This window comes from Hesperophylax consimilis, chromosome 22 (genome assembly GCF_061612785.1).
Source record: "Hesperophylax consimilis isolate HC1 chromosome 22, BYU_Hcon_1.0, whole genome shotgun sequence".
NCBI classification, from domain to species: domain Eukaryota; kingdom Metazoa; phylum Arthropoda; class Insecta; order Trichoptera; family Limnephilidae; genus Hesperophylax; species Hesperophylax consimilis.
In genome coordinates, this window is record NC_142857.1 from 21,123,183 (window position 1) to 21,136,869 (window position 13,687).

At 38.5% G+C, this 13,687-nt stretch overlaps 1 protein-coding gene across 2 annotated transcripts in view; it reads left to right on the plus strand.

Moving 5' to 3' along the window:
* Mhcl (Myosin heavy chain-like) overlaps nt 1–13,119 on the plus strand; it is a 403,602-nt gene extending 390,483 nt beyond the window's left edge. For both annotated transcript variants that reach the window (XM_089645046.1, XM_089645047.1), the window contains 12 exons: nt 200–343; nt 1,397–1,627; nt 2,068–2,346; nt 2,792–2,977; nt 3,371–3,500; nt 4,165–4,417; nt 4,834–5,032; nt 6,336–6,526; nt 6,683–6,868; nt 7,245–7,445; nt 8,084–8,185; nt 9,541–13,119. In XM_089645046.1, the coding sequence (XP_089501172.1) occupies nt 200–343; nt 1,397–1,627; nt 2,068–2,346; nt 2,792–2,977; nt 3,371–3,500; nt 4,165–4,417; nt 4,834–5,032; nt 6,336–6,526; nt 6,683–6,868; nt 7,245–7,445; nt 8,084–8,185; nt 9,541–9,619 (2,181 nt within the window). In that variant the 3' untranslated portion in view covers nt 9,620–13,119. The remainder of the gene's footprint in view (nt 1–199; nt 344–1,396; nt 1,628–2,067; nt 2,347–2,791; nt 2,978–3,370; nt 3,501–4,164; nt 4,418–4,833; nt 5,033–6,335; nt 6,527–6,682; nt 6,869–7,244; nt 7,446–8,083; nt 8,186–9,540) is intronic.
* The last annotated feature ends 568 nt before the right edge of the window (nt 13,120–13,687 follow it).

Here is a 13,687-nt window from a genome sequence, read left to right on the forward strand (position 1 = left end):
GTTTTATTTATTTGACTGGATGCCGGCGTCATTTGATGATACTAGTGTAATTTGATTTGACGTTAGCATGATTTCATTTGACATTGGTGCTATCCCATATACCCATCATTAGATTTGATATTGGTGTCAATTCATCTGAGTTTGTGTTATGTCAGTTAAATGATCAATGTCTAACCTGTGTTGTGTTGTCTTGTTGCAGTTATCGGAGATGACGGCCGAGCTGGCCGTGGAGCAGTCGGCCGGGTCTCTTGCGGCAGAGCGGCTCGGGGCGGAGACCTCCGAGCGGCTGCGGCTAGAAAGGGACATCCTGGGACTGAAGTCTGCCAACACGTCGTTGCAGCAGGTAAGGCCCTTTTTTTAGAAGGTGCTATACCCTGGTTTCTCAACTTATTAGACGGTGCTATACCCTGGTTTCTCAATTTATTAGACGGTGCTATACCCCGGTTTCTCAAATTATTAGACGGTGCTGTACTCTGGTTTCTCAACTTATTAGACGGTGCTATAGCCTGGTTTCTCAACTTATTTGACTCACTGCAACCCCTTTCAATAAAAGTTTAGCGCCATTTAATTTTTTGTTTGCGTCTAATTGCATTCAGTCTTTCTCGTTGAATTTCCGGCATTCACCCATCTGTCAATGTCTTTACGGTCGTTCACGGTTTTACTATGTGTACGCCCAAGGGATCTCTTTTTTGTATGTTTTTGTTTAGTTATAAATACATTTTTTATATCTAGTAAAAGCCTTTAGAATTATTTGCATGTACAAACTTATTTCTATGACATTTAGGCGCACTTTACACTAAGTCTAAAACGTATTCTTTATAGCATTTAGGTATAACCCACGAAAAGCTGCAAGGCTTTTAGCTTCTTTAACATCCGTCGGTAGTTCATTGAATATCTTGAATCCTTTAAAATAATGCATTTAATCAGAGATTTAGATAGTAAGTGCAAAAGTATCTCTATGATTTGTGGCTCAAGCAGCCTGGGGAATGGGGCTGTCTCCCTCAATGAAGTATCATATTATTTAACAATAATGTATCATATTAATTAGAGCACGCTGAGAACAGAACTTCTAGAATTTTCGGAAAATACCGTACTGAAGATTTAAGCCATCGATGATATTTGCGGCCGACCAAAAACCTTGTGACTTCACCAGACTCTATTGCATACGTTTTGAAAATATTCATTGCTTATAAATTCGTTATTTTTGAGGATATCGAAATTAGGAGGCAACCTCATTGCAGGACTGGTGCAATTAGACTTTCCATATAAGGTGTCAAGGTGATCACGGGCACTTTGTATTAACTATGCTTTAACTTTATTAGGACGGTAAAGTTTGTGTCCTAACGACCAAGAGCTACTGTTTTGAATTAATATTTATTTGTTTGTTGACGGACAGACGTCGGAGCGCCTAGAGACCGAGCTGATGTACTCGCGCGCGGAGACAAGCGCGTCTGGTGGCAGCGCCGAGGGCGGCAGCGAAGAAGAGGGCAGCGACTCGGGCGGCAAGTACAAGCGCCGTCTACAGGCCGCCCTTCGCGAGCTGGAGGCGGTCCGCCGCCAGCTCCGGCAACAGCACGAAGACGATCTGGAGCAGCTGGTCAACCTCAAGAAGCAGCTCGAGAAGAAGGTAACTAACCATAACACATGAGATTTTAACACTGAAACAGATACAACCGTTCAAAGACGATCTGGAGAAGCTGAAAACCTCAAGAAGCAGCTTGAGTAGAAGATAGACACAGAAAACACTGACACAGATACTTGAAAGTTCAAGACCTAGACAAACCTCACCGCATGAACCGGGCAACTCTGCTGGCAAATTACCAAAATCACCAAACGTGGTAAACCACTTGATGACCTATGGCAGAGGTATTGGTTATCCAATAAATGATTCCCGGCGCGGCATTACCGCTTCTCGCCTCCCAAAATTGAAGCCTATTTGCTAGTTTGTCTTTTTTCCACGAGGATCCCGCCACCTCCCTGGATCCCTCCTCGATGTATCCTACTTTTGGAATCACCGTATAAAATATTCCCAGTTTACTAACTTTGCTTGTTTATTTGTTTGTCCAGGTTGCAGATGCCTACGAAGAAGTCAACGAGCAGCGCCAGGTGGGCGCTCAGTGGAAGCGCAAGGCTCAGAAGGCGGCCAGCGACGCCAATGACCTGCGTCTTCTCCTGGACGAGCAGGGTGCTCGCGCTGCTCTCCTGGAGAAGCGCCAGCGAAGGGCCGATGGGGAGGGACAGCAACTGCAAGAGGAGGTGCGGCGAGAGAAGGCGCTGAGGGAGCGTTGCCAAAGGGAGGCCGATCAGCTGCAGCAGGAGAAGCACCTCCTCGAACAAAACTTGGCCGTGAGTACATGATTACATGTTATAGATGGTACTTGACAAAACAGAACATTTGAGAAAAATGAAAAATTAATCTGACTTAACTCTTTATGTGCGTTTATTGTTTTTTATAGTGTCAATAACCCATTGGAAAAAAAAAGTAATGGTATTAATTATTTTTATGACATTTTGCTTGGGCAAAAAAGGTATTTCCAATGTCGATTGAGCAGGTGACAGGGAGATGTGTTCCACATGCGGTGACCAAGTTTCAGACTGGTAGATAAAGCGACATGTTGGCCCAGCCTTTATATCATCACGCCACAATCAAGGGACATAAAAAATCATGCTGAAATATCTTCATGCCGCAAATAGAGTGTCAACCTAATTACTTTATTGGTGCAAACCTAACTTAACAGCTGTACGTATTTGTAAAACAGTAACTAATATATAAACATGTCCTTCATTGCAGGATCTCCGGATGGAGCTGGAGATGAAGGAGGAGCGCCTGACGGAGGCCAGCAAGGAACTGCAAGAATTGGCCTACGGAGGCAAGGGAGAGGAAGAAGTGGGGGCACTGAGGAAGACAAAGCACGACCTGGAGGCCAAATGCCACGACCAGGAAGAGGAACTAGATGAGATGGCCGGACAATTACAGGTGAAGTTTTTTTGTCGAACTGTATTTTTCCAGCCTATAAGTGACGGTTCATCAGCATCAAGATTCAGGTTGATCTAAGATATGACAAAAATATTTTTATATATTAGTGAGGTTTGGCTCTCGATTCCGGATTTAATTTGTAAAAATCTTCAGCATTGGTGGCATTTAAAAAAAAAGGGGGAGTTGGTTTTTTTATTCAGTGCCAAACTACTTGTAAGTTTATAATGTCCTCCTCATTGGGAGGTCACCATTGCGGAGTACATTATTAAAAAAAAGATTTCAAGACTCAAAATGAAAAGGAAGATTTTGCTTTTTTCTTTAAAATTATCGTTTTTCTTTAAAATTAGTCATTTTTCTTATTAGCTTGTATTAACATTTGATATATTTGTACAGCTTTTGGAGAGCCACAAGGTGAGGCTAGAGATGTCTCTGGAGCAGCAGAGGAAGGCGGCGCGCCTGGAGGCCGCTCAGCGCGACGAGGAGATGGAGGAGGTGCGCGCTCAGGCTGCTAAGAAGGTCAAAGGTAAGTCACAAGGCTATTACATAGGTTATTTAAATAAATCATAAATCTTTGTTGTTAATAAATTAATAAGAAATATCGGTGGTCCAAGAGAGGTTTCCTGAAGGACACCATTTTTATTTCAATGGTATTCGATGGAAGCCATTTATTTCAACCATCTGCTTCCTGTTACCTATTAGTAAGATCGCTTTGAAACAAGAGTTCTTTCTCTTTGATGTTATGAAGTTTCAGTGACCAATGCCTCAAATAAAATATGATATATGTATATATTTACACTTTCAGAAAGAAATCGGTTTGATTTATGTTTAAAGGTTATGGACCGACACACAACTTTGACTTGGCATACCGTCCTTTCTTCCTTCCCACTCTTATTATTCTATTATGTCGACTATTGATATGACCCCACTCAAGTTCACTTGATCATGTCTTTTTTTTGCACCAAATTGATATATTCCACAGTACTTCTTTCAAATTTCCAATCAATCTTTACAAATATTCATATATAGTCAACACGGTAACCGGAAAAACAGAATAGTAACAAAACTGTACATGATAAAACAAATAGGTTAGGTTAGGTGTATTATTTGTTTGTTCTTTATCGTCATGGAGCCAGCCGATACGTATAATCTTATTACTTTTCATATTCAAAATATCTGTTCATGTTCAGGTCTGGAATCCCAACTGGAAACGGAGCACAACGAGCGCTCCTTACTGCTCCGCGAGCGCCACGAGCTGGAGCGCCGACTCGCCGCGCTAGAGGAGAGTGCTCGCGCAGAGGCCCAGGAACGTGACGCGCGAGAGGCGCGTTCGCGCAAGGACCTGAAGCGGGCTCGCGCGCTGGCCAGGGACGCGCAGGCGGTGCTGGAACGGAGGGAGAAGGAGGCACCCGGCAAGCAGCAGTTGAGGCAGTTACGAGACAAGTAAGTATTATTTGGATCGATCTGCTACCAATTTTGAATGAGCAGCAATTTGAACTACAGTGGGGGATGTTCATTAGGTCATATGGATATTGACCCTTCAAAAATATAAGACGGCGATAATTCTTAAAAAATTTGTTGTATTATCGATTGTTAGGAATAATTCAGTGGCACTGTTAGAACCTATCCAGATGTATGCATGGTTGACCCTGAGCCAAAAAACGCCTGGCACTAGTAAAAACCTTAAGGACGCTGTATTACATGTAAGGTTATTATCAGCTCCTTGGCAAGTTGGTAGTATAGCAACACCGTCTTTCTATCGGTTTCGGATAGAGTTTCAGTAGTCTAAAAATGTGGACATATTTTGGAAAATTCATTCTTTATGATTATTAAACTTACCATTTATTCTTGTATTCCAGACTGGACGACACAGAAGTGTCCCTCCGCACGGCCGTGAAGGCTCGCCAGGCGGCCGAAGCTGAAGCGGCTGATGCGTCAGCGGCCCTCGAGGAGGCAGTTCGGGGCCGGCGTGAAGCTGAGGCTCGGGCAGCGCAAGCGCAGCGCGAGGGCGCGACCACAGCCGCACAGCTCGAGGAAGCAGAGGAAGAGGCCGCTGAAGTGAGTGGATTATAAAACTATGACGATGATTGCTGTTATTAACTCCTCAGGCTAATTTGTTTGGTTTTGCGAACAAAAAGCTATTATCCGTAGAGTCAATTTGTTCACTTTTGGGAACAACCCATATGCTCCCTAAATCTTTGTCTCCCTTACTGTCATGGTGAGAAAAATGGTCTAAACGGTGTTAGAAACAAAAAACAGCATACTTTATAGATATTATTAAAATGTACACCTCTGTGGAACCAAAGGTTCCGACCGAAATTTGAGAAATATTTTTGAAACTTTGAATTTTGATCAATTATTTTTGTATAAAATAACAAAAAGTGCATTGACAATAATGTTTATAATACATTTGTTAAAATAAAATGTGTTTTTTTTTCGTCATACCAAATTAAAATTTTAGTTCAATGTTTAGACAAAAAAACGTAAAGTGAGCCATTTTTTAAACTTTTTTATGTTTCCATTCAAAATTTGAATATTTATAAAATTATGTTTATTTCTGACAGTAAAACCTATCAAAAATAGTTTTTAGTTATATGTATGTTCTATTTATTTGGATTTTATTGCAAAGTACACATAAATTCTGACAGAATATGCTAAGTGGAAAAACATATGTATTCTGACAGAATACAGCAGGATTACTAAATAGTAGACACAATTGCCAAAATGTATTTATCATTTTTTTTATTTACGTTACGGATCCAAAGTTCAGATGGCTATATCACCACGTCTTTCGTACTTCCCATGTTTTTGGGTCTTGGTTAGAGAAAGTTTGATTTGTTTGTTTTTAATACCCAACTATTTAGATGTAATTAAAAATAGCGTAACCCTCAGACAGCAGTCAATACTAAAATTGTGGTTTGAACAAAATTAATACTACCAAAGCACATATTGCTATACTAGTGCCAGAAAGGGGATGTACATGACGTCATCGTTCTGTTAACTTCTGTCTTTTTCGTTTTCACACAAAATGCGTGAGAAGGGAAAAAATGTTTGTTGATGACATGCGTACGATTTCTCTCTGGGACTACTTTAAGTTAGGTGATTAAAATCGTTTTCACCAGCTAGTCTAAAAATGTCTCCGAGATATTTCAGTCTTCCCATTTCGAGAATGTTTCCCTGTCTTTTAGAGCTATTTCCAACTAGTGAAATTAAAGAAAAGGATGCATTACAGCTTCGACAAATACTTTTGAGTATCCTTTCAATAGATAGACCAGTTTTTTTACAAAACTCTTCCATTCTGCCACCGACTTCTTTATCACTACTTTTCTACAAATTATAACCTTTTGTTGTTTTGTCGCAGGTGATGAAGAAATACCGCGCTTGCGTACAATCGCTGGGTGAAGAACAACGTGCAGCTCGTGAAGCCAGTGCACGGGCAGCCAGCGCAGAGGAGGAAGCGCGAGGGGCGCGCGAACGTGCCAACGAACTCCAGGCGCGCCTCGCGCTGCTAGACCTAGCGCACACGCAGGGTCAAACCGCGCACACTGACAAGTGAGTTCACGTTAAAGATAGTCGAACCTTCTATCGATATGATGGTGCCATTCCTGGGGCATCCCGTTTTCTTCAATCTAAATGCTTTTAGAGCTTTCCTAATGAAGAAAAATAAAGTCTCGATCGTTCAAAATGTTATAATTGTTTATCTTCCAGGCTGGAACTCCGCAGCAAGGAGCTGGAAGCGCGCCTGGAGCTTGAGCAGACGGCGCGCTGCCGCCTCGAGGCGCAGACCACCCGGGCCAAGGAGGCGGCTGCCAGTAGTGCGCAGGCTGCGGGGGCAGCGCAGGCCAGGGAACTGCAGCAGGCCGAGGAGATGAGGAAGATTATGCGTCAACTGAGGTAAGTCATTAAATATTAACCTGATTGAACATGTGATCCAAACACAACAAACACATGAAACATAAGGGATAGTTATTGCTAGAATACACAAATATGTCCTAGAACAACGATAAAATGGTCAGCTCTAGCAAGTTAGACAGCAGTATAGTAACTGAGAGTGCGACAGTAAGATAACTCAAATCTAGTCGTGCAGTGGATTATTGAATTTGACATACGAATATCGGTGAATTATGGTACTTGATTTTATTCAACATTTTAACGGCGGGTTGTAGTAGTTGTCGGATAATCGAGTGCTGAATTACTGAGAGAGTATTGTATTTTTCATTCCATTGTTCCTCATCGGCATTTATTTTTCATCATCGTATTAATTCCCTAGGGAGTTACGCGAAGAGCTGTCCACTGTATCGGTGCGCATGGACGAGGCAGTCCGCGCGCGCACTGAGGCCGAGGGACGGCTGGAGGCTGAGCGCGCCGAGGGTGCCAGCGCCAGGACAGAGTTGCACGAGGCCCGCGCTCGCATCGCGCTTCTACAACAGGCCATCTCCGACGAGCTGAGCCCCGGGGATAACAGCGACAGGTAATTGTTGTGCTTTTTGTTTATTTTTAAATTGTATTATAATTTTGATCTATTGTGAAAACTTTCATAACAATATCAAGCCGTTACTTTCATTCATGATCCCATCGTTGGGGAATGCATGCATTAAAAGCCTTGAAATATGTACGTAAACAGCAAAAATGATTGTTTTTACTTTTTGTTAATTTCAATAATTAGTTTTTTTTTTCAATGTTTTGTGGCAATAATGTTTGTCTATTGTTGACAAGGATTATTTTGTTCCTCTGGTAAATTACTGCTTAATCAATTTCAATTAGTGGAAATGTCTTTAAAATACTATTTATTACTTAGGTTTGATATAATAAGTTTTTTCTACTCTTTGGTTTACGCTACATTTTTGTAAATTGTGCTGCTATTGTAGAAACACTTATGCAATACAAATATGCACTAATAACAAAACAATATTTACAACTAGCTGATGTGTAAAATAAATTCTCTAAATGACAGTGAAAATCCTATCAAAATCTGTTGCGTAGTTTAGAAGAACTAAGCGCGCAAACAGACAGAGCCAGATAGTGACTTTTTTTAATAATATTCATAGTTTAAAGGTTACTTTTTCTATTCCCTGTTCAACACTTTGACTATTTCTTCTATTTTTCCAGTGATAACGACAGTTACAGTTCGGATGAGTCTATTGACACTTTCCTGGCCAATCACAAGATCAGCCCAGTGGCCAACTCCTTCACTGGAAACAATTCACCAAAGTAAGTCCAAACAATCAACTAAATGGCGTCCCACAGAGATTAGTATTAGGTCCTGCTCAAAAATCACCTTGGACTTGTGCTATTTTGTGTAGTCACTACGAGGAAATAAGTTAAACAAACAGAATAATGATTACCCCAAAAAGCAAATGTCAAATGGTATTTCACAGGGATCGTTGTGTCCTATTTTAAAATCATCTTGGACTTTTGCTATTTTTTTATGTAGTCTTAAAGAACTATGTTAACTCACTGTTGTGTTCCCACAAACAGTTCTCCAACTCGTCGTGGAAGGAGATTATAAATAAATGGTTCTTTGTGATAAATCAGGGATTTATTAATACTTTGCGTATTACAATGGTGACTCGTTAGTTGACCTAACTAGAAGCTGGCTAATTAAAATCTGAGAACAGTAAGTTCGTCTGGGAGCATTCTCACTGGTCCTGGCGACTACTGGCCACTAGCTGCCATCTTACGGACTTCCACGCAAGCTCTATGCACTGCCATCTGTGCGTGCATCTATGAAGCTCTTACTTCCCAACACTAACTGACAAAATAATGATTTTGGGATAGTAGACTTCGTTGGTAACAATAATTGGATATTTTCATATTATTCTAGTGTGACTACTTTGCTGGAAATAATTCACCCAAATAAGTCCAAACAACCAATGAAATGGCACCCACAGGAATCAGTACTTGGTCTCACTTTAAATTCATCTTGGATAAATGCTATATTGACTTGTTGAATATTTCTTTGTCAGGGAATAAGTTAACTTTTATTGATATTTTATATTTTAATGATGATTTTGAGGTTGAAACATATTTTGTAAATTCTGGAATGATCTTGATTTTTTAATCTTGATCTTTTGATCTTGATCTTTTAATCTTGATCTTTTGATCTTGATCTTGATCTTTTGATCTTGATATTTTGATCTTGATCTTTTCTAATAATACTAATTCTATACTATGTTTATTGGTAAACAGTTGATCAAGTTCTTTGAAAATCGATATTAGATCTTCCACCTCGGCTGGTTCAATTACTGTAGAAATATTATTACATAACCTTTCTGATTTAAAGTTTTAAAACTCACATTAGAGATCAATTTATTTATTTTTTCAAAGAAAGACAAACATTCCCGAGTTACGAATAACCTGACAATATTTGAAAATCTCCTACTACTACCACAGTAAGCGGAAAATGTTACTTGTGATGAAATGTAGGACTTAGCCAGCCGAGGAATTGAACACACTACGCCTGGGTGGGACGCAAACACGATGTGAACTTCGTTGGTTGAAATTGGTTTGAAATTATGTATTAGTTCAAAAAAATGGAAATATAATATGTTTATAACTGTCCCCAGGTCAACTGACGGCCGGCAAAGCCGCTCCAGCGTCAGTTCCTCCAAGCAGTTGAGCCCGACAAAAGAATCGTTTGCGTGAGAATTATCGCAACGGGATGAAACCGAGCAGCGGCCGCCGCCACCCACCACCATCGCCCCCCTGCCCCGTCTCTCCCTTGCCACCGTCTTCAGCCTGTGCTGCTACAAGTTCACTTAGCCGCAGGGCCTTTCACCAACCATACTAAGCTGCTTTATTTATTTGTCGAACATCAGCAGAAGGATTGATGCAATTTAACGCTAAACGCTCAAACTTATGCCAAAAATTTGCAGCGTGAACATAAACTCTGCCATTTGAAAATTATAGCTGATTGGTGTGAAAGCTTAGCAGTAAAATTGAATGGGTTATATGATTAATTATTGTAATGTAGACCAATCTTTTGTGCCCAAGGAAATGACAATCGAAATAAATTTTGATGGAATTTTTTTAATCAACAACTGATTCTATAATTTTCAATTTGAAATTGTTGAAAATTATATTTGATTTCAAATTACCGCTAGCGTTTTGCAAGTCTATGTGTCGTGTTTATGGGACACGACTCTTTTAGATGTTTTGCGATTAAATTTGCTAATAATATATGTTTAGGAAATTACAATTGTCACGTTTGTTAGTGGTGTTTGAATGTTTAGGCTATTTACTAATTGTATTGCCGGCGGGTTTGATTCCCGTTCCTTTGCTAGTGCGGCTCAAAGGGGACCTGAAACTGTGTCTAAATAGTGTTTACAAAAAAGTTATTGAATTGAAAGAAATTCTTCCGAGTGTTCTGTAGACTTCACGTGATGAACAATCATTGGTTTCGGCATTAGTCTTTTATCACTTAAATCTATAAACAGAAGTATATAATTTAAATAACCTTTCCGACAGCCTTACAGTATTCCTCATCAGATGGCTGATGATAAAGGAGGCTTTCTAAAAAGTCTAACATGATTCAGCAAGTCTAAAAATAACCAAAGTGATTCGCTTCGTCATACACGTTACACTTATAGAAAGAGTCTATAGAATTGGGTCTCTGGTATGTAAGATTAGGCCTAGGAGCTTATCTTATCGGTAAATCTGATACTAAACATAATACTATTGACCGGGAAAATCTTGAATCACCCTAAGCATTTGAAAACCGAGTCTTTGCCGTTATGTAGGGTTTGAATTCAAGTTTCTTCCGCTTAGAGGTGACTTCTGAGCTATAGGGATAACCCATAAACCCACTGTAGTTAACCAATATGTACATTGAATTTTTTTTTCTATTTTATTGTGATACCCAATGATTGTGCATTATTTGACGTCTTTAAACACATTGGATAAGCCTTGCGTGCCCGATGCCAGTGGAGAATATCGCTTGTCTACCTCGCTGAGTGACTTGATTTGATGTTTTGTACTGAAAATGACTTTTATACCTGCAAAAGCTTTTTATACCTGTTCTCGTTAATACAATTTCTAGGGAAAGTTTGTTAGCGTGGAATATTTATTTGTAATACAAATAGTAGGGGAGAATAAATGACAATGAGTTGGCCCCCTAGGGGCGTAGAAATCTTACCATGTTTATTATCTAGTATGTTAATTAAGGTATTAGGTATTTATATTATTATTATTATACATATCTAACTTTAAGCTAGTTTTTATAGGTAATTTATAAAATGGGTGCGGAACTTTGGTGTTCACACTTTTGAATTATTCATTTGGCAATGTGAGCTCATATAATAATACGCTAATGTCCGTGAACGCTGACGTTTCGCAGTCATGTAGTTAAATTTTAATGTCTATAATATCCATAGTTGTAACTTTTGTGGCTAGTTTTCCATTCTATCCTCTCTATTGTGATGAAATCACTGACGATTCTGGGGAGAGCTGGATTTACAAGTACTATAGAATTTCATTAATCAAGCACTGTATGAAACACGGATTTGGAATTGTCAAATAACAGCAATTTACAATATAGCTGGAATTGTCAAATTACAGCAATTTACAATATAGCTGGAATTGTCAAATTACAGCAATTTACAATATAGCTGGAATTGTCAAATAACAGCAATTTACAATATAGCTGGAATTGTCAAATTACAGCAATTTACAATATAGCTGGAATTGTCAAATAACAGCAATTTACAATATAGCTGGAATTGTCAAATTACAGCAATTTACAATATAGCTGGAATTGCCAGATTACTGGAATTACAAGATTACAGGAACTACAAGATTAGTGGAATCCTAAGATTACAAGAATTACAAGATTACTGGAATTTTCAGATTGCTAGAACAACGAGATTATTGTGATTCTCAGATTACTGTAATTTCTGGATTACTATAATTTCCAGATTACTGTAATTCCCGGATTTCTTTAAGATCCTTATTACTGTTATTTCCAGATTAGGTACTGTATTGCCAAACTACTGGAATTGCCAGATTGCTCGAGGTGCTGGATTATTGAAATTCTATAGAATTTGTGATTCTTATTGTATACTTTGTAGATTGTGTAAGAGGCAGTGTGAAGCATTTATTGGGCCTAAAGCTTGGAGTAAGGCTTCATCGCAAGTTTGATGACTGATCTATTGTATTATATTATTTAAATTCAACCAAAATTATTTCATTGTTGTTTAAATACACTTGTAATGTTGGTTGCACGCATCAAACTTTTACTATTAAAAATTAGCCATTTTCTTTAGTAAACCTGCAAGGCTTGCATTTCACCGTACCTATTTATTATAGCCCCTTTCAATAATTTTTAGCAAAGGCAAAATTAAAAGTATTTGCTAACATAAAATTTTTCCATTATTTCCACTTATGACATAGGCCCTGAGAAAAATAATTTCCCTCAGAGCCTAGGAAGTCATCTTTGGGGATGCTGTATTTTTAAGGAGACGAAGTTTTGGGAAGGTATAATGTATGAGGGGTGGGTATGAATTTAGGAATCAGTCCAGGAGTGACAGACTAATGAATATATCCCTCCCACTGCATCGCAAGGCGATGGGTGCCTCTCCCGATCTGGCATCCCACGAGCTGGTGGCAGACGCATCCTGAACACAACTTGGTTCTTTTATAATAGTATGGTGTTCTTTCATCTCCTATTATTATTACTTATAACAGGTTAAATTTTAAAATGGCAAAAATATATTATACTGTAGAGAGAATTCTTTTTTTCTGCATATCTTCTGCTCTTTAAAACAAACGGGTTGTATGTAGAATCCAAAAATGATAGTTTCACATAATATTTAACAATGAATTTATAATATTATTATAATTATTGTAAACTTGTAAATATTTCAACATTTATTTTAGGTAGTTTATTATTTAATCAATTCCCGTTATGTAAATGTTGTTTATTTTCATAAATTTTATTTTATTTCACATTGTGTAGTAGAGCAACAAGGAGGGAGGTAACGCCGCGATGGCGGAATGAAAACTGTTAACTGAATTACCCAATTAATTATTTTGGTTCAATGATGAAATCAAAAGCTGCCAAAATGTAAAACATGCTGTAATGAAATAAACTTAATTGGTTAGAAACTTATGCAATTCATTTGCAATATTAATAAAATGTTTTTATTTATACAAAATTTGTTTTACTATATCACAAAGATCTGAATATTCCAACCTTCCTCTCCACTTCTTCGTTTTAACCTCACAAGCTCCTAAAAATTAGGAATGACTTTGTTTTTAATATATTTATTAAATCTTATTATTATAACTGTCTTACTTAGCGGATTTAAGGGTTGGGAACTCTTTGTTAAAAAGTAAAAGGTTCTACTTATAATTGTGTTTATTTACGTTACAAATAAATAGGTCTGGATTTAGCTACACTGTTCATTACTCGAGGGTTGGTAATTCTCTGGTTCGAGAAGCTTGTTCACTGTCAATCTCATCTCACAAGTAATTGTTACACTCTAGCGACATCTGACGGACTCTGGAGTAAGCTTTATGACTAGCCCCATCTATCGCTTAAATATTCAATCTATTACCATACATCACACTTATGAAACTCAGTAGTATATTCAGTTTGATTGTAAGACATATTTCTTTTAACCCCTCCGACTTTTCGCGAACTTGAAGCTAAGATGTCTTTACCGAAATGTTAATTTCACGAAAACGTTGTGTTATTACCGCCTCACAATCAAAGCT